Source organism: Oncorhynchus keta, chromosome 5 (assembly GCF_023373465.1).
Source record: "Oncorhynchus keta strain PuntledgeMale-10-30-2019 chromosome 5, Oket_V2, whole genome shotgun sequence".
Classification (NCBI taxonomy): domain Eukaryota; kingdom Metazoa; phylum Chordata; class Actinopteri; order Salmoniformes; family Salmonidae; genus Oncorhynchus; species Oncorhynchus keta.
Window position 1 is genome coordinate 17749116 of NC_068425.1, and position 25164 is coordinate 17774279.

At 41.9% G+C, this 25164-nt stretch overlaps 1 protein-coding gene across 2 annotated transcripts; it reads left to right on the forward strand.

The window, feature by feature from the left end:
- Positions 1 to 3572: 3572 nt before the first annotated feature.
- LOC118384603 (transcription factor 20) lies at positions 3573 to 24965 on the forward strand. 2 transcript variants are annotated; one of them, XM_035771273.2, is made up of 6 exons: positions 3573 to 4092; positions 11358 to 19860; positions 21822 to 21915; positions 22100 to 22163; positions 22625 to 22725; positions 23102 to 24965. In XM_035771273.2, exons 2-6 carry the CDS (start codon positions 12487 to 12489, stop codon positions 23116 to 23118), a joined length of 7650 nt encoding a protein of 2549 aa, XP_035627166.2. In that variant the 5' UTR covers positions 3573 to 4092; positions 11358 to 12486; the 3' UTR covers positions 23119 to 24965. The 2 variants fall into 2 exon arrangements, with proteins under 2 accessions (XP_035627166.2, XP_035627167.2); XM_035771274.2 differs by having other exon boundaries at positions 3574 to 4092; positions 22100 to 22149.
- Positions 24966 to 25164: the final 199 nt, after the last annotated feature.

The following is a 25164-nucleotide window of genomic DNA, read 5'->3' on the forward strand; positions in this document are numbered from 1 at the left end:
AGAAAGGCATCCAGTACAGGTACTTAGCCAGTGTTCCTCCCTGCGTGAGTTCAGGTTTTAGAACTGTGCTCCAACTGGGTTGTTAATGGCTCATTCAGTGATTTGATTGGCATCCTGAACACTTGCTTTTCATATATTAGACCTTTTCGACAAAACCACCTCAGGTCGGTCGAGTGCATGTCTTGAGTCTTTGCTGTTACTGGAGCAATTCAAGTGTTCCTACACAGGTATAGATGCAACTTAATGTATTAAAGTGCTATCTTTGTTTTTCTTGAGATTATGCATATTGTTGACCCTCCTCACTTTGATCATCTGAAAATTAACTAAATCTACAGACTGTTTAGATCACTGTTCTGTTGAAAGGGGCAATCTGCAGTTGCTACATGCATTGTTTTTACTAATAAATATATGATATGTACCCATTGATTCTTGAAGAACATAATTTAGAAATGCCTCACGACCTTAATTCAACTTGTGGTGCCTCATCAGAACCCACAATATAAACTTGTTTTAATCCAATGTTTGTAAACAATGTAATTATAACTAAACACTGTGTAGCCTCAAAACATGGTTAAAACTATAATGTTGATATCATGGATGGTCAGTCCTTGCATTAGCTTTGTCTATGAATTTGAGAGTGGTTAGATTTCTCCAGCCCCATCCCTCATATTTTTACAGATAAAATGTTGGGGATTTAATTGTGTTATTGTTTCAATTGCGAGTTATGTAACAGCTGTTGGTGGAAGAAGGTGAGGACCAAGGTGCAGCATTTCGAAATGATGTTCATCTTTTTATTTTGAACTGAACACTGAATAATAAAACAACAAAGAAAATGAACAAAACCAAAACAATTCTGTCTGGTGCAGACACAAAAACAGAAAACAACTACCCACAAATCATAGTGGGAAAACAGGCTGCCTAAGTATAGTTCTCAATCAGAGACAACGATCGATAGCGGCCTCTGATTGGGAACCATACCAGGCCAAACACAGAAATACAAAAACCTAGACTACAAAACATAGAATGCCCACCCCAACTCACGCCCTGACCAAACTAACACAGAGACATAAAAAAGGAACTAAGGTCAGGACGTGATTTTGAGTTCCTTCTCCAAGCAACATTGTCAGCTTTGTGCTCCCTAAGGTATATGACATATCAGGTGAGGGTTAATTCACTGAAGAGGTAGATAATTAAAACGTGCATTCAAACTGTAGATTCTAAATTTAAATTCTAATTATTTTATGACCTCGCCTGGTGTAACGTCCTTATAAAAATAATATATTTATTTATAGATAATGGAATATTGACAACAATTATATTTATGCCATGGCCTAGGCAGAGAACTCCTGTAAATTTGGAAATATTTGATTGATTTTATGTTTTTATCAACTTTTTATTTTGTTAACTTATCGATTCAACATTGTCATAAGACCGGCAATTCAGTTTGTTTTGTCAATATAACATAAAGGCTAGATAGCTAGCTTGCTAGCCTCTGGGTTATCTTGACAAAACTAACTGACTTGCCGGTCTTATGACAATGTTTAGCTATTTTTAAAATATTTTTAAACTGGAGATGACACAAGCTTGGACATCACACAGAGGCTTGTATTTTTGAGTGGATCTTTCACTCCAAGGTGGACTATCCCAATAATTGATGTGTAGTGAGCCTCTGCCGCCCCACCCCCCACGCCACCTTGCTGGATGTGACCACTGATTTCCCCCTACTCAAGCCTGCTTCAGGGTATCAGAGGAGCTGAGAACAGCATCGTGGAGGACAGTTCTAAGGGAGAGGGAAGGCTTGGAGACGGGTGTACTGTAGACTTGACCTATGTGCAGCCCACCGAAGTTGGATGTGACCTGGACGTGCCAGCCTCTGACTGTTGAAGACATGTGCTTTTTTTGTTTTAGCGTCTTTGAGATTATCTGTATAAGGAAAAGTGCTGTGTAAAATAAATATATATACAGTATATATATATTTTATATAGCACTTTTCCTTATACAGATTTTATATATATTGACAATCATTTGTTTTAGAGTCAGCAATGTTACAGAGAATGGACAAAGACAGCACGGTCGAACAGGGACACAACAGTAACATTGCCTGTGATACATTATCTTACATTCACTTATATCAGTGCCTACGTTTCCTGTATGTATATTGGATGGATATCTGTCCTTGTTGATGCCGCTCTTTTCACCTCTAAATTCTTTCAGTGGTACTACGCTGCTTCTATGCATGTCAGGACTACTGCTACTGTATTTGTGAGTGTATGCATGTTCATACTGTGTATGTAGGTATGTATAGGCCTACATTTACTGGTAAGTGTGTGCATGTGCACATGTGTAACCGGCATAGACACATTTTCCACAGTTAGGGTTCTGTGATGCAGTTGCTATGGTAACCATGATAGAAATAGACGGGTATCTGTATGGAAAGGAAATAATTGAACTGTGTTGTTTAGAAATAGAGACAGAAAATAACAGATCGGTGAATGAGTGTGTGCACACTGCAGTACATTAAAAGTGCATCAGCGTGGATGGGGGCCATAGGCCAGGCCATTATGACTAGGAGAGAGTGAGTGGGTCTGTACTGCATTCACTGACTGTGTTTGAGAGGAGATAAGCACTCAGCGACAACACAAATTAAATAGGGAAACGATATTGTTTAGAACCTCTGCTTTGTACATGATAACATGGTTTCCTAATCACAATGTGATAAATCTAATCAGGTAGGCTATTTGATAGCCTAGGCTTTCATTGCTTTAATTTCAGTGCATGGTATTCCTTGCAGTAGGGTAATTTAATGAGACATTTCATAAGTCAGGAGTCAGCCGAGAAGGGCTTTATGTTATGTGTTGGGTGTCAGTGTTATTATTATTCGACCATGCAGGTCATTTATGAACATTTGAACATCTTGGCCATGTTCTGTTATAATCTCCACCCGGCACAGCCAGAAGAGGACTGGCCACCCCACATAGCTTGGTTCCTCTCTAGGTTTCTTCCTAGGTTTTGGCCTTTCTCCTAGCCACCGTGCTTCTACACCTGCATTGCTTGCTGTTTGAGGTTTTAGGCTGTGTTTCTGTACAGCACTTTGAGATATCAGCTGATGTACGAAGGGCTATATAAATACATTTGATTTGATTTGATTTGAGTGTGCTGTAGCTAAGGTAGGCTACAGTTACTGAATGTCAGGCTTTATCCCTAAACATCAGAGATTTTAAAGACCACATCAACCAGTATGCTGTCTGTATATTTATTAAAGCCATTTTCTTAACACCTTTCAACCACTGTCACGTCTCTTTATGGGTTCCTTTGTAGTGAATTCAGTAATCATGCACTTGGATGAAATAAGAACAAAGAGACTGATTGAAAGACTCAATCCCAGAGCAAAGATAACAAAATACAGTGATTTAAAATAGTAATATTTTGCGTTCAGTGTTTATATATAAATATATATATATAAATACAAAAATCATTAAGTAGAAAACATTGGGAAAGGGAGGGCAGATTGAGGGATGTGATGGGAAGAAATTAGAAGAAATGAGGGAGGGGGTGCAGGAATATGAGTGTATGCATTTTCAAGGCGGTCTTTCAGTAGCAAAAAAACAGTAACAGGAAAACGAATAGGTCTACGGATTGATGCATGCTTTTATACGATGTACGTATCATGGAAATAGGCACTTGAGATGTATAATTATTAGTTATACAGTTAGTACGGTGACACTGGCAATGCGTTTCATTTGAGCTCGAGCTAGGTGGCTTCACCTAAACAGTGTGTGAAAGAGGGAAAGGAGAGGGAACAAGAGGGGAGGGGGTGTATGGACCTCACTGGTTACGGGACCTACAGACACCCCGATTGTGCTCTCATAATTTGTGGAGGTGAGGACAAAAGAAAGGGAAAATTGGAGGAAAGGCCCGGGATTTGATTGTGACGGGGCCCCCGACTCGCCGCCGCTGGTCGGGGTTGTCAAGACGACAAAGAGTGAGGGAAAAGCGGCGGAGCAGTCGACTCAAGACCGGGGTTTCCTGCCAGAGCAGCGGGAGTGTCACAAAACAACCTTTTACTCTTCGAGGGGCCTTAAGCGTTCCCAGGTAACGTATGCATTGAAAGAGTGCTTCTGTCATGTTTTTCTCAGCATTTAGTAAGGGGAAATTACATGTTGGGGGTAAGATTGTCTGCAGCAGCATCCGCTTTATTCAGCGTTATATACATGCTTACCCACCTACCACTGCTGTATATCTAACATCTGCACCTAATCACCCTCTTTTTGTATGCTGCTTGCCTTCCCGTCCTATTATGATTATTGGACAGACCAGGTAGCTAACATTGCTAGTTGGCTAGCTAATTGTGTTCGTTGTGCACAAATCTATTTTTATCAGGATAGCTAACGTAGCTAAATTGCAACAAAATAACTCAAAACAGAATTTGCAATGACGCAAACGGGTTTCTATAGCACAGCCTAGCTAGTCCAGCAGCACCCACTAATTGTGATACATGAAGCTAACGTTAAACGTGCTAGCTAGCTAATATTAGCTACAACTAACGTCAACATGAAATTACTATCTAGATTCTAGTAGCTGCTCGCTAGTTTGGTCTGCAACTATCGTAGCTAACTAAATAAAATACAGGATGTGCTCAAATGGCTAGCTGATATTAAACATTTAGCATCCTATTCAATGTTATTCACAAGCCACCGTTTTTTTTGTAGCTAGCTAGCTACATCATAATATCTAACTATGTGCCATGGCATTGGTTTAGTCGAGGACATGGTTCATCAACCTACTTCTGTCCTGGCCTATAACTCTACAGACAAGTTGTTTACGGTGCGTGAGGCCAGTGGGTTACGTTTAACACCTGGTGTGACAGCACTGTGGTGTCAATAAAAGCTTCATTGGTCTGTACTCGAATAGGCTGTTTGTTCATAAACTGTCACATTTTATACCATAATTTATTATCACGTCACCATCATCAACATTTTAATTACAGTCAGTAAAACGGGGTAATATTGGTCCAAAACTATTCAACCCCAAACAATTAGGCTACTGGATGTAGTAGTAAACTGACATGGAAAACTGACCAAATGTGTAGCGATATCACTTGTTTCACTGTCACGATTGGAACCTGCCAATTATCATTCAAATCAAAGATTATTGGTCATGTAAACAGATTTGCAGGTGCAGAGAAATCCAGCAGTGGAGTAATACATAGCAGTAAATTAAAAAATTAAAAAACACAAAATCCAGAAAAACACAAATAAAGAAATTCAGAAATATCCGAAGGAGCAATGTCAGAGAATGGAATATAAATACATATACAGTACCAAAAGTTTGGACACCTACTCATTCAAGTTTTTATTTTATTTTTTAAAACTATTTTTTACATTGTAGAATAATAGTGAAGACATCTAAACTATGAAATAACACATGGAATCATGTAGTAACCAAAAAAGTGTTCAACAAATCAAAATATATTTTAAATTCTTCAAAGTAGCCAAGCTTTGCATACTCTTGGCATTCTCTCAACCAGCTTCACCTGGAATGCTTTCCCAACAGTCTTGTAGGAGTTCACACATGCTGAGCCCTTGTCGGCTGCTTTTCCTTCACTCTGCAGTCCAACTCATCCCAAACCATCTCAATTGGGTTGAGGTCGGGTGATTGTGGAGGCCTGGTCATCTGATGCAGCACTCCATCACTCTCCTTCTTGGTCAATTAGCCCTTATACAGCCTGGAGGTGTGTATGGTCATTGTCCTGTTGGAAAACAAATGATAGTCCCACTAAGCACAAACCAGATGGGATGGATACTTGAACTCCGTGAAGCATTTATTTGGGCTGCAATTTCTGAGGCTGGTAACTCTAATGAACTTGTCCTCTGCAGCAGAGGTAACTCTGGGTCTTCCTTTCCTGTGCCGGTCCTTATTAGAGCCAGTTTCATCATAGCGCTTGATGGTTTTTGCGACTGCACTTGAAGAAACTTTAAAAGTTCTTGACATTTTCCGTATTGACTGACCTTCAAGTAATGATGGATTGTCGTTTCTCTTTGCTTATTTGAGCTGTTCTTGCCATAATATGGACTTGGTCTTTCACCAAATAGGGCTGTCTTCTGTGTACCACCCCTACCTTGTCACAACCCAACTGATTGGCTCAAATGCTTTAAGAAGGAAATACATTCCACAGACTTTTAACAAGGCACACCTGTTAATTGAAATGCATTCCAGGTGACTACCTCATGTAGCTGGTTGAGAGAATGTCAAAGAGTGTGCAAAGCTGTCATCAAGGCAAAGGGTGGCTACTTTGAAGAATCTTATATAAAATAGATTTGGACTTGTTGAACACTTTTTTTGGTTACTACATGATTCTACTTGTTATTTCATAGTTTTGTTGTCTTCAATATTATTCTACAATGTGGAAAATAGTAAAAATGAAGAAAAACCCTTGAATGAGTAGGTGTGTCCAAACCTTTGACTCGTACTGTACATAAACTCAGCAAAAAAAATAAACGTGCTCTCACTGTCAGCTCTGTTTATTTTCAGCAAACTTAACATGTGTATATATTTGTATGAACATAACAAAATTCAACAACTGAGGCATTAACTGAACAAGTTCCACAGACATGTGACTAACAGAAATTAAATAATGTGTCCCTGAACAAAGGGGCTGTCAAAATTATCTGGTATGGCCACCAGCTGCATTAAGTACTGCAGTGCATCTCCTCCTCATGGACTGCACCAGATTTGCCAGTTCTTTCTGTGAAATGTTACCCCTCTCTTCCACCAAGGCACTTGGAAGTTCCCAGACATTTCTGGGGGGAATGGCCCTAGCCCTCACCGTCCGATCCAACAGGTCCCAGACGTGCTCAATGGGATTGAGATCTGGGCTCTTCGATGGCCATAGCAAAACACTGGCATTCCTGTCTTGCAGGAAATCACTCACGGAACGAGCAGTATGGCTGGTCGCATTGTCATGCTGGAGGGTCATGTCAGAATGAGCCTGCAGGAAGGGTACCACATGAGGGAGGAGGATGTCTTTCCTGTAAAGCATAACGTTGAGATTGCATGCAATGACAACAAGCTCAGTCTGATGATGCTGTGACACACCACCCCAGACCATGACGGACCCTCCACCTCCAAATCGATCCCGCTCCAGAGTACGCTCATTCCTTCGACGATAAACGCGAATCCGACCATCACCCCCGGTGAGACAAAACCGTGACTAGTCAGAGAAGATCACTTTTTGTCAGTCCTGTCTGGTCCAGCGACGGTGGGTTTGTGCCCATAGGCGACGTTGTTGCCGGTAATGTCTGGTGAGGACCTGCCTTACAACAGGCCTACAAGCCCTCAGTCAAGTCTCTCTCAGCCTATTTTGGACAGTCTGAGCACTGATGGAGGGATTGTGCATTCCTGGTGTAACTCGGGCAGTTTTTGTTGCCATCCTGTACCTGTCCCGCAGGTGTGATGTTCGGCTGTACCGATCCTATGCAGGTGTTAAACGTGATCTGCCACTGCGATGGCGGTCAGCTGTCCGTCCTGTCTCCCTGTAGCGCTATCTTGGGCATCTCACAGTACAATCAAGTCGATTCAAGTCAAAAATGCGACTTGGCCACTCAGGAACATTCAATGTTGTGTTGGTAAGCAACTCCAGTGTATATTTGGCCTTGTGTTTTAGGTTATTGTCCTGCTAAAAGGTGAATCTGTCTCCCAGTGTCTGTTGGAAAGCAGACTGAACCAGGTTTTCTTCTAGGATTTTACCTGTGCGTAGCTCTATTCTGTTTATTTTTATACCCCCAACAAACTGCCTAGTCCTTGCCAATGACAAGCATACCCACAACATGATGCAGCCACCACTATGCTTGAAAATATGAAGAGTGGTACTCAGTAATTGTTGTTTTAGATTTACCCTGAACATAATTTTGTATTCAGGAAGTACATTTCTTTGCCACTTTTTTTGCTGTTTTACTTTAGTGCCTTACTGCAAGTAGGATGCATGTCTTGGAATATTTGTATTCTTTGCGAGGCATTAGAAAACCTCAGTCTTTGTGGTTAAATCTGTATTTGAAATGTGCTGCTAGACTGAGGGACCTTACAATTATCTGTATGTGTGGGTTACAGAGATGAGGTAGGCATAAAAAATCATGTTAAACACTATTATTGCACATAGTGAGTCCATGCAACTCATAATGTGACTTGTTAAGCAAACGTTTACTGCAGAACTTAATTAGGCTTGCCATAACGAAGGGGTTGAATAGTTATTGACTCAAGACATTACAGCTTTTCATTTTTAATACATTTGTAAAAAATCTCTACAAACAAAATTGCACTTTCACATTATGGGTAATTAGATGTAGATCAGTAACACAAATCTAAATTGGATCCATTTTAAATTCAGTCTGTAACACAACAAAATGTGGAACAAGTCAAAGGGTGTGAATACTTTCTGAAGGCACTGTACATATAAAGTGCGTAAAACAGTATGTTAACATTATTAAAATCAAATCACATTTTATTTGTCACATACACATGGTTAGCAGATGTTAATGCGAGTGTAGCGAAATGCTTGTGCATCTAGTTCCGACAATGCAGTAATAACCAACAAGTAATCTAGCTAACGATTCCAAAACTACTACCTTATAGACAGACACAAGTGTAAGGGGATAAGAATACGTACATAAAGATATATGAGTGAGTGATGGTACAGAGCGGCATAGGCAAGATACAGTAGATGGTATTGAGTGCAGTATATACATATGAGATGAGTATGTAAACAAAGTGGCATAGTTAAAGTGGCTAGTGATACATGTGTTACATAGATGCAGTAGATGATATAGAGTACAGTATATACCCTACATTATTCATCTCATATGTATGTAAACATTATATTAGGTAGCATTGTTTAAAGTGGCTGATATATTTTACATAATTTCCCATCAATTCCCATTATTAAAGTGGCTGGAGTTGAGTCAGTGTGTTGGCAGCAGCCACTCAATGTTAGTGGTGGCTGTTTAACAGTCAGATGGCCTTGAGATAGAAGCTGTTTTTCAGTCTCTCGGTCCCTGCTTTGATGCACCTGTACTGACCTCGCCTTCTGGATGATATCGGGGTGAACAGGCAGTGGCTCGGGTGGTTGTTGTCCTTGATGATCTTTATGGCCTTCCTGTGACATTGGGTAGTGTAGGTGTCCTGGAGGGCAGGTAATTTGCCCCCGGTGATGCGTTGTGCAGACCTCACTACCCTCTGGAGAGCCTTACGGTTGTGGGCGGAGCAGTTGCCGTACCAGGCGGTGACCAGTGTTCAATGACTGTACATAGGGCAGCAGTCTCTAAGTTGCATGGTAGAGTACCGGGCCTTGGCTATACAAATTACACGTTTACAAAAGACTGCAGAAGTTGGCTGCAAGCAATTGGTCAATTAAGCACTTTACAGTGTATTTAAAACAGACGTGTCACAAACAATAGACGTGTCACATGGGGTCCTCATGAATGATGACCCCATCAAAGTGGTGTCAACCCATAATTCGAGTCCTTGTTGATTTAATTCCTTAGAAAGCTGTTAAATACATTTACGTTGAGCTATAGGCCTCTGGGTAAATACATTTGAATTCAATCACTTTTTGACAGCACCCCTTTTGATTTGAACAAAACCTTTCATACATATTTTCCAATTGTGGAAGTGCTCAGAAAGTGACTTTTTAAACCTGAATGCCAAAACATTCAAGAGATAAATGTGGTCAAAGGTAAATCAAGGTTAAATAAAAATGTGATTAAATGTGGTCAAGGTTGACCTATTTTGCTTTCACTGGAAACGATAAACGTTTGATATTTAAAGGCTTACAAACAGGGTTGACAAACTGTTTTATAATTGATTGATTTATCTAATTATCGTCTGAGGTTTTGGTGTTGTGCCCACCATCTGTTAAGACACAACATGTTCTTGAATACATTGTGAGTGTTATGTTTTGACTGATACATGTATAAATAAACATACATTTATACTTTCAAATGGTCCAACGAACATGGTTGGAGGTCCACACATTAGAGAATGTTGACTTGAAGGGGAATTCAGTTGGTTTAAATAACACTGTCAACCCTCCATAGGAAACCTACTGTAATAGAATAGACTTGACCAGTTAAGTTATCATTTGACGGTGGGTGGACCGGCGGCCATCTTTGTGGTAGTAATTAGAAGTACAAATTTAAATTTCAATGGTGTACCAGTTAAATTGCAGTGGTCTGAAGGGATACGTCATTCTATGAGTTACATTTCTAGCATGCTGTGTCTCAACCGATGGCGGGTACAACACACAAACTTCAGATAATGTAAAGTAGGGTCTGAGCAACAACAAATAATCATTCATTTCTGGGGGGTTTTCTCCAAGAAATTATCCAATAGTTTGACAACCCTGTTTGTAAGCTTTTAAAATGATATCAAACTCAATCGTTTATCATTTCCAGTGATGAAGACAATGATGTCTCATAGGGCTGGGACGATACCAGTATCATAATATTGCAGAACGAGGGCTGTTTTCCTAAATAAGTTAAATCCACTTTTCTTTTTTTCCCCCCTTGCCGCAATACGAACAACGTGTAAGTATCGTGATACTGGTATCGTCCCTAACCTAATGTCTCTTGGTGTGGTGGGGTATGGAAAATGGGTCAACTTTGAGCATCTCTGTCTCCTGAATGTTTTAGCATTCAGGTCCAAAAAGTCACTTTATGACCACTTCTTCCATGGACAAACATGTCTGGAAAGTTTGTAGTTTAAATTCAAAGGGATGCGGCCAAAACATTATTGATTTACCTTCTACTCTAGTGCCTTTCATTTTTGTGCAATTCCGTGGATATTTGAGTTACATGCGTTATCAAGAATTGAACATACACAACAGTTGCAGTTGACACACACAATACAAATACGGTATATTGTCGCCGTTGACGTCTGGACAAATGTTGCCCCTCAATCATATCGTTGTGGTTTTGCACATTTTAGTTTGATACCACTTTACAACACGTGCCCTAATACCTGTGTATTTATTTACATGGTAGTTACATGGGCAGGTGGGCCTATAGTGTAATTACAGTATGAAGTTGGACACGTTGACACCTGATTCATTGTATTGCAGATTGTATGTGACTATTTGTACAGTAAGACCTACAGTTAGTACCATACTAAAATAGACCATGTGGTATATGTTAAGGAACACTGTGAGAAAGAGTAATGGGTTATGCAATGGTTAACAAACACACTGTACTTACTTTGTCTACATAAACACACAGAATCTTTGGATGTAATAGCCTATGTACAGTATAGGCTATGTGGTCGTTGTGGCACACAGACAGTTCTTTTAGTTTATTTTTCTGTTCTTTCAGATTTACACAGGGCTCCTGTAAACAACTGAAGAGATGGACTCACATGGATGGAAATACTGGAGAGAAACTGCAAAAGAAAAACAAGAAGATGCTGATTAAATGGAAACCTTACTTTTGGACATTGGTATGGGAGACGGTCAATTTGAATAATGATTGAAAGAAAATTAAAATAAGGTAAGACAGAACAATGTTGGAGATATAGAAGAGCACCAAGATAAACACTGGTGAAGAATAACTAAAGTTGGGGGAAACTGGGGACCAAAGACTTTTCTACAATCCAACTACATGTGTCAAAAAAATCTAAGGGAATGAGAAAAAAAATGAGAATTTCAAAAAGTATTAATCTCAACAAGGACACACAAATATCAGTGGATTTGTTTTCCTTTTGGTTTGAGACATTTATTGGATGAAAGTATTGGTTAGCATTTCTAAGGCTGTTTCTACACAGGTGCAAGCCAAATACATGCAAACCTACATGAGGGAAGCATTATTGTTTCGCATAGGCTACTCCTGCCAGAACTGAATAATTTCTGCAATGGCAGTCCAGCAGTCTAAAAGGCAGTGACTCAGTTACTCATGAAAAGTTTTTGCACATGGGACACCATTGAATCCCACTGCAATTTTATCTTAACTCTGTTTGCCTGTGCTCTTATACAGTGGAAAGGACTTTGAGGCCTATTATTTCAAGTGCTGTTGTCTCTCTTGCACTTGATATTTTCACATTTAGTGCCAAACTGCAACATCTGTATCATATCCTTTTAACATTGAAATCGCTACTACATTTAGTACAAAAAAAACAGATATTTAGTTGTAATTTGAACTCAGCTCTCCAACTATTACAACTATAATGGAGTTACTCTACAACATCAGATTTCAGAAGTTCTTTAGTTGCATCTAATTGAAAATTACTGGTCATTTTCTGCTCAAGCCTCAGTATTTGCTTCATTTTCAATTGCTGCTACAAGTGTGATAAAACATTTGTGATAAAGTCACTTGCTTCAACTCTGCTGGACTTTGTTGGACTCTCCACCATCCTTTAACTGCAAGCCTACGAAGTCAACTGACACAGTAACTGCCATTACAGAACAAAAAACATTCCCTCAAACAATTTGTAAAAATTCATCAAAACATGCAGAATTTCCCCAACAATCCAGCACCTCCAGCTCTTCCTCCTGGATTTACTAGTAGGGGTGGAGGTGGCTCCTCTTACCCACCACCGTCAACAGATCCCCAGATATCCCCAAGGATGACCGATGACTACACTGGGATGCAACAGCAAACCCCTCCAAACCCTCAAAGTCACAGTCGACACCTACTCCATCGAGGGCACCACCACCCTAGTCAGGCTGGCCATATGCTTGCTTATGATGCAAGAAACAGAGCTGGGGAATCATCACACGGTAATATTCACAGTGGCAGTAGTAGCAACCCTTACCAAAAGGAAACAATGGATTATTATTTTGCAATGGGTGGAAAGGACAGACATAGAAGAGGAGGTATGGCATATGGGGCAGGTTTTGGGTACTCAAATATGGATGGACATATACCTCAGCAGTACAGACAAGCTGGAACTAGCTCCTCCGGGATGATATCTCCCTATCCTTTGGACTATGGTTCGACGGCCGGCTCAGGTGGTAGTAGCAGTGGCAGCAGTGGTGCTGGAGCATTTTCCCCCTCCCATCAGTACAAAATGGGTCAGAACCCTGCAATGCAGCCAGCATTAGGGCCTCAGATGCAGCACCGCCAACATGGACAGAATTACCCCGCCCATCAAGCTCTGCAACATGGGCAGCAGCATAGGACTTATCCCATCTCTGGACACAGAATGCCTCCACAGTTCTCACACTACTCCCCACAGGGTAGTGCATCCACAGGGTCATCAGGAATGTACAGCTCCCCACCACAGAGATATCATGATGGGGCCAGCAGTGGTGGTGGATTTGAACCTAAAGTCAACAACTCTCCTAATATGAACTCTAATTCAAACTCAATTTCAAGTTCAGCTACAACAAACGATGTTGGATCACTGGAGAATGTTGCAAAGAGTTACCACTCTTCAAGTTATCCCTCATACTCCCCACAAACCCATCCACTCCACAAACAAGCCACCCTCCAGCACCGCAATTCTCAGCACAATTTAGGAATAGGTTATGACAACTCTCTGAAAATGCAGCATCATGCCCCTCCACCAGGTCCTGTATATTCTAAACATCACCAATCCACCAATCCCGGAATGCCTCAACAACCGTGTCAAGAAATAGCCAAATCGCCAATGCATTCTCAACCCCAACAGGGCCAGATTAACCAAAACTTCAGCCCTATATCTAACCCCTCTCCAGCTGCCTCTGCAGTGCAGTCTCCCAGTTGTAGCTCCTCACCTTCCCCGTTGATGGGTGTCTCAGAAGTTCATGGGAACCCTTTATGTCCCCCACATGTTCCATCACATCCTCCTCCCACAAATCCTCGTAGTTGCCGTGGTCGGTTATTGCAGACGATGCCTCAGTTGAGTCCCACACCCAACTCCAACAGCAGCATCAGTAGTTGTGGCAGCAGTGGCAGTAACAAAGCTACTGGTCTGAATACAAGCGCTGGAGGTGGTCACTTAGTCTCAAACCGAAGCAGAATGGCTGCAGGTACAGGAAAAGGATCACATGAAGAAGGGTCATCCTCGTCTGTCTATTCATCTTCTCCTCTTGACAAACTCATGCAAGATCCTGGCTTGAACAGTCTAAATGCTTTGACATCACAGGTAGCAAATTTACCCAATACAGTGCAACATATGCTTCTCACTGACACATTAATGTCACATAGAAGGGGGAAAGATGGACAAAGTCAAATGCTGCAGGCATTACAAGCCATTCCTTCTACTCAACCAAGGAGTCGAAGTGTCAGTGCTGCCTCAAGCAGTGGGATTGGTCGTGGTGAAGGTGCTATCTCGGAGGCTGGAGGTGATGAAGATTCCTTTCTGGTGTCCGAAAGAGTATCATCAAGGGCCAAAGAGGAACCCGATGAGCAGATTTCTGAGGGGGGAAAATCTAGAATGCGGCAGATGAGTGGCACAAGCAGTGGCTCAGAACCAACTGGCTACTATCCTCCTCCATCTCAGAGTCAGATATCAATCGTTTCAAGTAAAAACCAATCCCATACTGGAAAGAGTGATCAGGGTTCACAAGGGAAGAGGATGTTAACGGAATCTTCTACAAAACAATCTCTGAATCCATCAGATGTTTCTGAAAGAAAGACAACTGAAACCCGGACACCTTCATTGTCATCTCCCTCCTCTGCTCCTCAATCTGCTGAGCCTGGTCCAAGTGTACATTCTCGCCCTCCTGTTTCCTCTACTCCCTCATGCCCCATTCCCTCTCCTGCTCCTCAGTTCCACCCAAACTGTGCCACTGATGTTAATACTAAAAATGGGCTTAGGAAAACAAGGGAAATTAAATATGAAGGAATTAAAGATGAAAGTGGAGGGATGGTTGAAAAAAATGAAAAAGGCACCCATGGAGAGCAGACTCGAGAGGGACACGTGCGACAAGATGGGCAGGACAAAGAAAATAAATTGGATCGATCTTCCTTGCGTAACAAAAAAAGTGATGAGAAGGATGGAAAACGATGTAAGACACGAGATTTGGACAACTCCAATCAAGATCAAAATATTGAGGAACAGCCAAATCCTGGTGGAGTGGGTGTTATTGTGTCAACCCGTTGTGAGGTAAATCATCCAGAAAAAGCTACATGTGCACAAGACAACTGCATAGAGGAGAAACATTCAGACAGCTTCTTTAGAGAGTCTAGTCGTCATAATGGGGAGGAAGGAATGGATTTGAGTGTATATTCCTCTCATCATGAAGTTCCCCAGAAATCTAACTTTGGGCGGTCTGTCCCTCAAAATCATCCCCTCTCAGGTCCTCAAAAATATGGTTATCAAGAGTCACCACATGGTGCTGCCATGGGTTTGAAGAACAGGGGGAGACCTAGTCCAGGGAGTGTAACTGGATCAAATTCAAGGTATCAAGGCTTCCATCAGCCAAAGCCCAGTTATGGGCCTGAACACACCAAGGATGTCGCGGGTACTACAGTTGAGGGATCAGTGAGGAGAAGAGAAGGATCAGGAGCAAGAGGACATGATGATAATTCTCAACTCCAGCTTCCATTTCCAAGCCTCTTGCAGGAGGTTCTACAGGGTTATCACTTAGACCGGCGCTATGGGCGATCTGAACAGGCACTAACTGCCCATCTCCAGGCTCAAAATATGACTCGGCAACAGTACCAAACCAGGCATCCTTATGGCATGGCTGAAAGTATGAGAACCCAAACTGGAGTTGGAGAGGTTACTTCCCACCCCTCCCGAATGACAAGCCTTGGAAAGCCTCTTCAACTAAATCAGCGCCAGGGGCCTGGATCTGATTTTGTACCAAAATCACCTCAATCCTCCTTGAGGTCTGAAGGAGTAGATACTAAGGGATCTCACAGTGCTTCTTCAGAGAAAAATAAAATGGCAACACCGCAGCGTCACCTGACCCATATGCCACAGTCTACAGAGTTTTTGTCTGGACCTCCACCAAAACACATCAATTTAGCCGACTACTCGTTACCTCACAGGAAACCCCCTTCAGGTCTGCCCAGCTCATCTTCAGCTGTACAGGAACTCCTATTGCAGGAAACAGAGCCGCTAGCGGGCAGTGTTGGAACCATAGATCAAATTGAGTCTCAAATGTTGACGTCCTCCCTTTTACCTCCATCTAAAGAGCGCCGCTCTGTCATATGTGATGTTTGTCCCAATCGCCGCAGTACACCAGAAAGGGATGGGAAACGTGAAAGAGAGCGGGAAAAAAGTCCAATTGGTGCCTCTGTCATCCAACTGCCATCAACAAATGATCTAGGGAACAGTAAGGAGTTAGGAGATGAAAAAGAGGTTGGAGTGAAGGTAGCATCAAAGGAGACTGCAGAGGCTGTCCATCATAGTGGTCTTACAACCAAGGAAACTGATGTTGAGCATCATAACAAGGCTTTACACCCATCTGTGGTTATGAATGCAGAGCCTCTTAGAAGAGGTAATATTGATTTGACCACCACCATGCCCTCTCAACATCTGCAGCAAACCTCTCACTATCCCTCTACCATCAACCCTCTGTCTCCACCATCAAGACATCAGTCATACCCACAAGGTGTAGATTTATCTACAGGGCATGCCAGTGGCTTTCCTGGTTCCAGGTTTGGTGATGCAAGAGAGGGCAATATGATGCCACGTAACCCCCATTTTCACAATCCCTACCACTCACCCCAAGTTCAATTACAAAACCCACAATCCGCAAACAAATTACAAATGTATACTCGCCTCCATGCTCATGACTTGGATGACAGACTTAATTGGGTAGCTACCATTAATAGACCCACCAAGGATATGATGCAGTCCAGTACTTCTCCAGGTAGACATAAACTCAGTCATTCAGAGCAGAGACAAAGAATGCCGTCTCCAACTGACATTTTGCACAATCGCCAAACGTTCGCTAAACAGCAAGTTCCTCATCAGAACACTTACTATGACATGAAAATGTGGGAGTCAACACACTCTGGTAGAGAGAGTGTGGGGATGTTGGAGGGGGATCCTTACCAGAGAAGTCAACAGCCACCTCCTGCTGCTCCTCTTGGGTCTGTTGCCCACCAATTGGTTCCAACAGCTCCACCAGTCTCCAACATTCTTGACTCACCTGTCTCCCAAGTGGTTAAAGAAGAAATCTTTAAATCACTCCATCCAACACCTACACCTAATTCCATGAAAACAGTTGGTCCCAGTATTGGTGGCAATGTCAATTCCATGATGCCACAGAGCCATCGACCAAATAAAACTGGGGGTTCTGGGGACACTAATCCATTAATGTTGAGGAGGAGAGTTCGATCTTTCATTTCCCCTATCCCTGCCAAGAGGCAGCATCAGGATGTATCACAGCAAAGGAGTGCCCCTAGTTCATATCACTCACCTTTGGCCTACTCTGAATCCAGCCTCCAAAACGACGATGACTCATCCAGTTCAGATATAACTACACTTGGTTCGCCTAATACTCCTTGTCCCACACCTGGACAAAGCACTTATTCACAATCCTCCTCACCTGTTCAGGGTAAAAAGAGTCTGCCTCCAAGAAAAGGGAGAGGTTTGAAACTGGAGGCTATTGTTCAGAAAATTACACCAAATGTGAAGAAATCTACTAACAGCGGCCATACCGATGTTGACTCAAATGATTTTGCTGGATTTTCTCACACTGAAATGTCACAGTTTACTGACACACAGGACGAAGAGGAATGTTTGCCTTATCTCGATGAAAGTCTCTCATTAAGTGACATTATGCCCTACACAGGGGTTGATGAGACTGGACCGTTACCTCCCACCGCATACCCCTGTGATCCTCACCAGACATCACACGTTCTTAAACGCGGCACCACAGGAACTGTTACAAGACCTTTGCAGCCAGACTTTGACTTTGGGTTAGGGACTGCAGCATCTAGTACTGGTGATGGAGATAAAGAGATGCCCGCTGACTTCACCTTGTTAGGGCCCTTACCCCCACCTCCACCACTACCTTGTCCAGTACAGGGCTCCCCCCCACCTTCTTCATCTGCCTTGTCTGATATTCAACATTTCACTAATACTTACCAGCAACTTGAGACTCGAAGAGGTGAACAATCTGCTGCTAACCTTCTGAGACAAAAACTTGAAGAAACTGGGATTGCATTTGATGATTACAGTAGCAGTGACTATTATGGAACCACCCCACCACACCACAGTCAGGCTCAAGGGCACTTACTAAGACAGCCACATCAAACTTCTCCAAGGTCATCTTTGGCAATGACAGGGTCACCACAAGATTCCAAACAATCAGACAATTCTGTACCCAAAGGCTATTTCCCATCAGGCAAGAAGAAGGGAAGGCCTGTTGGAAGTGTGAATAAGCAAAAACGTGCTCAAGCCTCCCAGGCCCAGTCACAGAATGTGAGCCCAAGTGCTCTGTCTGGCCCACCCATTCAATCTCCTGCAACTGTTAGTCCACAGGTAGCCCCAAGCCCTAGCACTACAGCCTCTGCCCCATCAGTCACTCCTCCGACTGATCAGAAAATGACTCCTCCTGAGATTCCACCAGTCTTGACCCAAGCAGTAAAAGTGGATGCTGAAAGTGAGGACACTCAGCCAGAGACTGAGGTGAAATCAGTCTGCCAGAAACAAGGGGGGGTGAAAGACGAGAGTGAGGTAGTGGGATCAAGAGGCAGGCAGAGGAGGAGAAGAAGAGGAGTAGCAGCAGCGGCGGCCAAAGATGACCTGGAAGCGGCTACAAGAGCAGGGGGACATTTTGATAACAGCAGAGTTTTTCCTGATAATAGCAAGTGTGCCTTTGCGCCATACATACATGTGGAGAGGAAAGTAGCTGAGATAGGAGCCGTGTGCACAATTGTGAATGGTGAAGAGGAAAAGATGAAGGGAGAGCGTGGAGCAGTTGGAGGGAAAGCAAGCAGTAGTGGTATTGAAGCTCTTTTGACCTCAGCTCTTTTGTCTCAACTGCCTAGGAGAGATGGAGAAATTGAGAGGGTCAAAGAGAAGAGGGAACTGGAGGATGTAGACTCTGCCCTCCAGGCAGGAAAGGCTCTACCTTCATCTGAGTACCTTCTACCAGGCCCTGTGATTACTGAATCTATTCATTCTGGCCGTCTTCTCTGCTGCCTGTGCCAGAAATGGGCCAATTACAAAAACCTTGGGGATCTCTATGGACCTTACTACCCTCCTGAATATGCTACAAGGCTTCCCAAGAATCAACCCCAGATTCGACAGAGTCTTGTAACTACTGGGATGAGTAGAAATGTGCAAAATCTCGACGCCATTTCAAATGTGTTGACCACCCAGGGCCGTGAACTGCAAGATGTGCCAACTATCAAGTCCTCAACTTATAGTGATTACATGTTCAATCAAGAGACAAATACAACTTCCCCTGCCACTGCTGTTGGCACTGCCTCTCCAGCAGGTGGAGGGGAGATGCTTTATCTGGCCAGCAAACTTGCTAAAACCACCACCAACAAGACAACAGTTCTTAAGTGGGACATGCCTCCAGAGTTAAAACCAATTACTGAGCTAAGGAAACAACCTGAACTTCAGAATGAGCCCACTTACAGTCAGCAAAACCAACCATGCCAGCAACAGCAGACAGAAGACACTCAACAAAGGCCACAACACAGAAAGCTGACGTCGCACCCGAGATTTAAAAGGAGACAGAAATCCAGTGAGAATTCCACAAGAATGGTGCCATCCAACAGCAAAGCCTCATTGCCATTCCAGCCCCCTCCCCCAACCTTAGACTCCCTTGGGCCTTTGGCACAGCTGGCCCAACTTCCTCAGATGCCTATAGACCCAGAGGAGCTGTGGGTGCATGAGGCATGCATGGTCTGGACCAGTGGGGTTTACCTGGTCAATGGAAGACTGTATGGCCTACAGGAGGCACTAGATGGTGCCAGAGACACAGTGAGTAATCTTTTTTGTTGATGTCTATAAAGTATACAATGTAATGATATTGGTTACTATATATAGATATTTTTTTCAGCTCAATATACCTAAAGCAGTTCTCAGAAGTCCACAGTTTTAAATTGAACTTCTTAGGGCTGCAATCCCATTAACGGGATTGATATGACAACAGCCAGTTGTTTTCTGTTTTCTCCTGAATTTTGTGGCATCCAATTGTTTAGTAGCTACTATCTTGTCTCATCGCTACAACTCCCGTACGGGCTCAGGAGAGACAAAGGTTGAATGAAAGTCATGCGTCCTCTGATACACAACCCAACTGCTTCTTAACACAGCGCGCATCCAACCCGGAAGCCAGCCGCACCAATGTGTCGGAGGAAACACTGTGCACCTGGCAACCTTGGTTAGCGCGCACTGCGCCCGGGCCTGCCACAGGAGTCGCTGGTGCGTGATGAGACAAGGATATCCCTACCGGCCAACCCCTCGCTAACCCGGGCGACGCTAGGCAAATTGTGCGTCGCCCCACGGACCTCCCGGTCGCGCCCAGTTACGACAGAGCCTGGGCGGCGCGAACTTAACCACTGCGCCACCCGGGAGGCCCCCTTATACCATTTTAAAGGTAATCATGTTGTTAATCCCACCAAAGTGTCCGATTTCAAATAGGCTTTACAGCGAAAGCACCACAAACGATTATGTACGGTCAGAGCCAAGCCACAGAAAAACACAGCCATTTTTTCAGCCAAAGAGAGGAGTCAAAAAGCACAAATAGAGATAAAATGAATCACTAACCTTTGATGATCTTCATCAAATGACACTCATAGGATGTTACACAATACATGTATGTTTTGTTCGATAAAGTGCATATTTATATATAAAAAAATGTCAGTATACATTGGCGCATTATGTTCACTAGTTCCAAAAACATCCGGTGATATTGCAGAGAGCCACATCATTTTACAGAAATACTCATTATAAATGTCGATGAAAATACAATTATTAGACATGGAAATATATATACACTTCTCCTTAATGCAACCGCTGTGTCAGAAAAGCTTTACGGAAAAAGCAAACCATGCAATAATCCGAGAACGGCGCTCAGAAAACAAATAGAGATATCCGCCAAGTTCGAGTCAACATTAGTCATAAATAGCATTATAAATATTCACATACCTTTGATCTTCATCAGAATGCACTCCCAGGAATCCCTGTTCCACATTCAATTTGTTCGATAATGTCCATTTTTGTCCGAAGAGCTACTTTTGTTAGCACGTTTGGTAAACAAATCCAAAGTCATGAAGAGCGTTCCCTAGTTGCAGACGAAATGTCAAAAAGTTCCGTTACTGTCCGTAGAAACATGTCAAACGATGTATGGAATCAATCTTTAGGATGTTTTTAACATGAAACTTCAATAATATTCCAACTGGAGAATTCCTTTGTCTTCAGAAAAGCAAAGGAATGCAGCTACCTCTCATGTGAAATGCGTGTGACCAGCGCGTGACTGCTGGCAGACCTCTCACTCATTCCTCTCTCATTCGGTCCCACTTCACAGTAGAATTCTCAAACAAGTTTCTAAAGACGGTTGACATCTAGTGGAGGCCTTAGGAAGTGCAACACAACCAATATCCCACTGTGTATTCAATAGGGGCTGGGTTTAAAATCGACCAACCTCAGATTTCCCACTTCCTGTTTGGATTTCTTCTCAGGTTTTTGCCTGCCATATGAGTTCTGTTATACTCACAGACATCATTCAAACAGTTTTAGAAACTTCTGAGTGTTTTCTATCCAATACTTTTCTATCTAATAATAATAATATGCATATATTAGCAACTGTGACTGAGGAGCAGGTAGTTTACTCTGGGCACCTTTCATCCAAGCTACTCAATACTGCCCCTGCAGCCATAAGAAGTTAATCGATTTTTGCACTCTCTTCTGTTATTCTCTAAGTTGTGTCTGTCTGTGTTCAGGTCTGCTCTTATTGTGAAATGGTTGGCTCAACCCTCGGCTGTTACAGCAAAGGCTGCACACTGAGATATCACTACCCGTGTGCCATGGATGCAGGTAAGAGATGCAAAGCATTTCCTTTAACACCGAATGTTATCTCATTACTCATATGCTGTGTCCTAAACCTTACCTCCCTCTGCCTACTGTAACTATAACAATAGTACCCAATTATATTGAGTGTTATGATTTTCTGAGTTGATGGTTATGTCATTTGTATAACTTTTCCTTCACCTCTCCTCAGACTGCTCTCTGAATGAAGATAACTTTTCACTACGATGTCCAAAGCATAAGGTAAAAAGGGAGAGGTTGGTTATTATATAATTCCTAGGGAAACCAAATATTTGTGACTCTTCATTGTGTTAATATATTTCAAATTCCTTTATCTCATGTGCCACTATAGTTATTAAGAAACTAAATTATGCCACTATAGTTATTAAGAAACTAAATTATGCCACTATAGTTATTAAGTAACTAAATTATGCCACTATAGTTATTAAGTAACTAAATTATGCCACTATAGTTATTAAGTAACTAAATTATGCCACTATAGTTATTAAGTAACTAAATTATGCCACTATAGTTAAGTAACTAAATTCTGCCACTATAGTTAAGTAACTAAATTATGCCACTATAGTTATTAAGAAACTAAATTATACCACTATAGTTATTAAGTAACTAAATTATGCCACTATAGTTAAGAAACGAATTACCACTTGAATGACCTTCTCTCCTTTGCGCCTCCCCCACCCCCTCTTATATTCTGCAGTTTCCCCAGAGCAGCCAGCCAGCTAAATCTGTGTACCTTGAGCAGTCTGAGAGAGGCTGAGAGAGACACTGAGGAGGAGGAGACGCAGGAGTATAGGATCGGTACGTTTTTAAAAGGCAATGGTGCGAGAGGGCACCAAAATGAATGTTACAACTCTGAAGGATTTGAAAAGACTAATTTGTTTGGTATGAGACTGAGCACCCTGTTCTATTTGTTTGTGTTCCCCCAAACTGTCCTCAAATGAGCAAATTGTTAAACCAAAAAAAGTGTCTGTCAGAGATGAAGCCCAGTATTTATTAGCCCAGTGCTGCTTATTATTTTTGTTTATACCATAAGCTTCAAGGTAACATAAAGTAAAACATATTTTTAAAAGTGTTCTGCTCATCATAGATTTGGAAATGCCAACTGTTTCCACCACACACAGGGTTGTGTAATCCCTGGTGTCAAAACACAAATGCTTTTTGTATCCTTTCCTAGGTATGCTTGGACGATGAGGATTGTCAGTGAAGCAAACAGCCCTAAACAGGATGGGACGGGTGCACTATGATAACGGAGAAAAAAAGAGGATTGTAAAATTTCTGAACAGGAATTAACTTTAAAACATTTAAGAAAAAGTCCTTACTTTAAAAAGAAAAACAGATCAAAGCAACGCTGAGGTAGACTTAAAAAGGAAGACCAAGGTGGGACAGAACGAGACATTGCGAGTGACGGAACAGAAAGGAACTTCCTCTTAAAAGAAACAAACAGCCTCTCTAGGCAAACTTTGCATTTCTGGAAATACCCTCAAACTCTTCTTTCCATCATGGCTCTAGTCATTTTATCTATCATGTTTTTTTTGTCCAAATGTTATGAATCAGAGTATTGAGAACAACCCACCTAGAGGACTATAAGAGAGCGTTGGGTTGAAAAGTTGACATTATAGTTGGAAGGGAAGGAGAGGCAATGTATCTACTTCATGTAGTATTTTATCATAATCTTCATAATCATTATTTTAGTTATCATTGTTATTTTGTATCTGCATCAGTATTTACTGAAATGGATTTATCTCCATTTATAATTTGTCAACATTTATCAAACGTGGGATATTTTATCATTCCTGGAGAGGGAGGTGCCAGAATGACATCATTTGGAATGTCAAGGCTGAGTTGCCACAAAGACATTATTGCCTTGGAGAATGGACATTGGTTGCCTTTCAAAGTGCGTATGTATAAGAGTGAATGTGTGTGAAAATGTGGATTTGAGTGTCCATTTTTGGTCCTTTGAAAAGTGTTCTTATTTTTCATCCTTGGGGTTTTTACGGTACAGATAGTAGTCATGAAAATCGAATGGACATGATCTTATTTTTCAAACAAAATATTCATAATGTGCTGAGAGAACAATTGAACCATGACAGAAGGAGACTAATGCATGCCTGCCATCTTTGACCATGTTGATTGGGAGAAGACGTCACTTGACAGGTAAACCAAGTGTTGACGTTGTGGTGGACCTTGTTCAGTATATGGGTGGGGTTTTATGTGAAAAGAAATCCCATTTGGCTGACAAAATTCTAACGAGCATTACCAAAACCTTTTGGAATCTAGAGGGTTTTTGGAATGACTGGGACTGGGAGTCCCCACCTTTACTGTGGAACGAAGAGTCCGTATATCCTGAGTAATAGGTTAATTTCTCAATGACACTTAAGATATGGATCAAGAGATGCTAAATGCATTCAAAAGAAGCGTTGCCATAAACTTAACAAGTGAGTCGTACGTGGTGTTGTCTATCATTTTTTATTATTGTACTTGTAAAAAAAAATTGTTGAACTGAAAGAAAACAAGTATGATATTGAAAACATGCTGTATTAGAAACCTGTCAATATGTATATGAACTACTTACTAAATGCTTCAAAGAATGCTATCCTTTTGAATATTGTACTGTTGTCCTTTTAAGCCATTAATTTTTTAATTCAAAGTTAATTAGTTTTTATTGGAGAGGAAGATCCTTTCTGGGTTCTCTCAGCCCAATAGACTCCTTTCATTCTGTCATATCTTTTCTCCTCAGTCCCTTTCTCTCTCACACGCACACACTCTTCTCACTCCTGCTGTGATTTAAATTGTGTACCGCTGACAGTGAGCCTCAAGTTCACTGTATATTCCAAGTGAGGATTAAATCTGGCCCCACATATCAGACCCAAGTGTGAGTGATGCGTTCAGTCACAAATGTCATTCAGTCACAAATGTCATTCACAAACCAAATGTCATTCACAAACCAAATGTCAGAAATGTGCTGAGAACTGTACACTGCAGCTACATTTTGGTTGAAGCATGGTCGCCATATTGTCTTAGCACTAACACCTTTTTGAGTTATGAGTGTCTGTCCTTCTGAATGTCTCCTTGAAGTTCAGTAGGGATGCTAGTCTGTGTTTTGACATCATCATGGTGTTTTGAGTACTGTATGTTTCATCATGGATGTGTGTTGTGTAAATCTGTTTTTTCCTTAATGTCAATGAAGAGCTCCTTGTGGTTGGAGCCAGCTCACCACTTTTCTGAAAACCCCAAGGG

What these genes read in the sequence shown, in the direction of transcription:
- LOC118384603 (XM_035771273.2), top strand. Translation starts at nt 12,487, where the DNA reads ATGCAGAATTTCCCCAACAATCCAGCACCTCCAGCTCTTCCTCCTGGA. An exon ending in TAGATGGTGCCAGAGACACA is followed by an intron (nt 19,861 to 21,821) that starts GTGAGTAATCTT and finishes GTCTGTGTTCAG; the next exon opens with GTCTGCTCTTATTGTGAAAT. An exon ending in CATAAGGTAAAAAGGGAGAG is followed by an intron (nt 22,164 to 22,624) that starts GTTGGTTATTAT and finishes TATATTCTGCAG; the next exon opens with TTTCCCCAGAGCAGCCAGCC.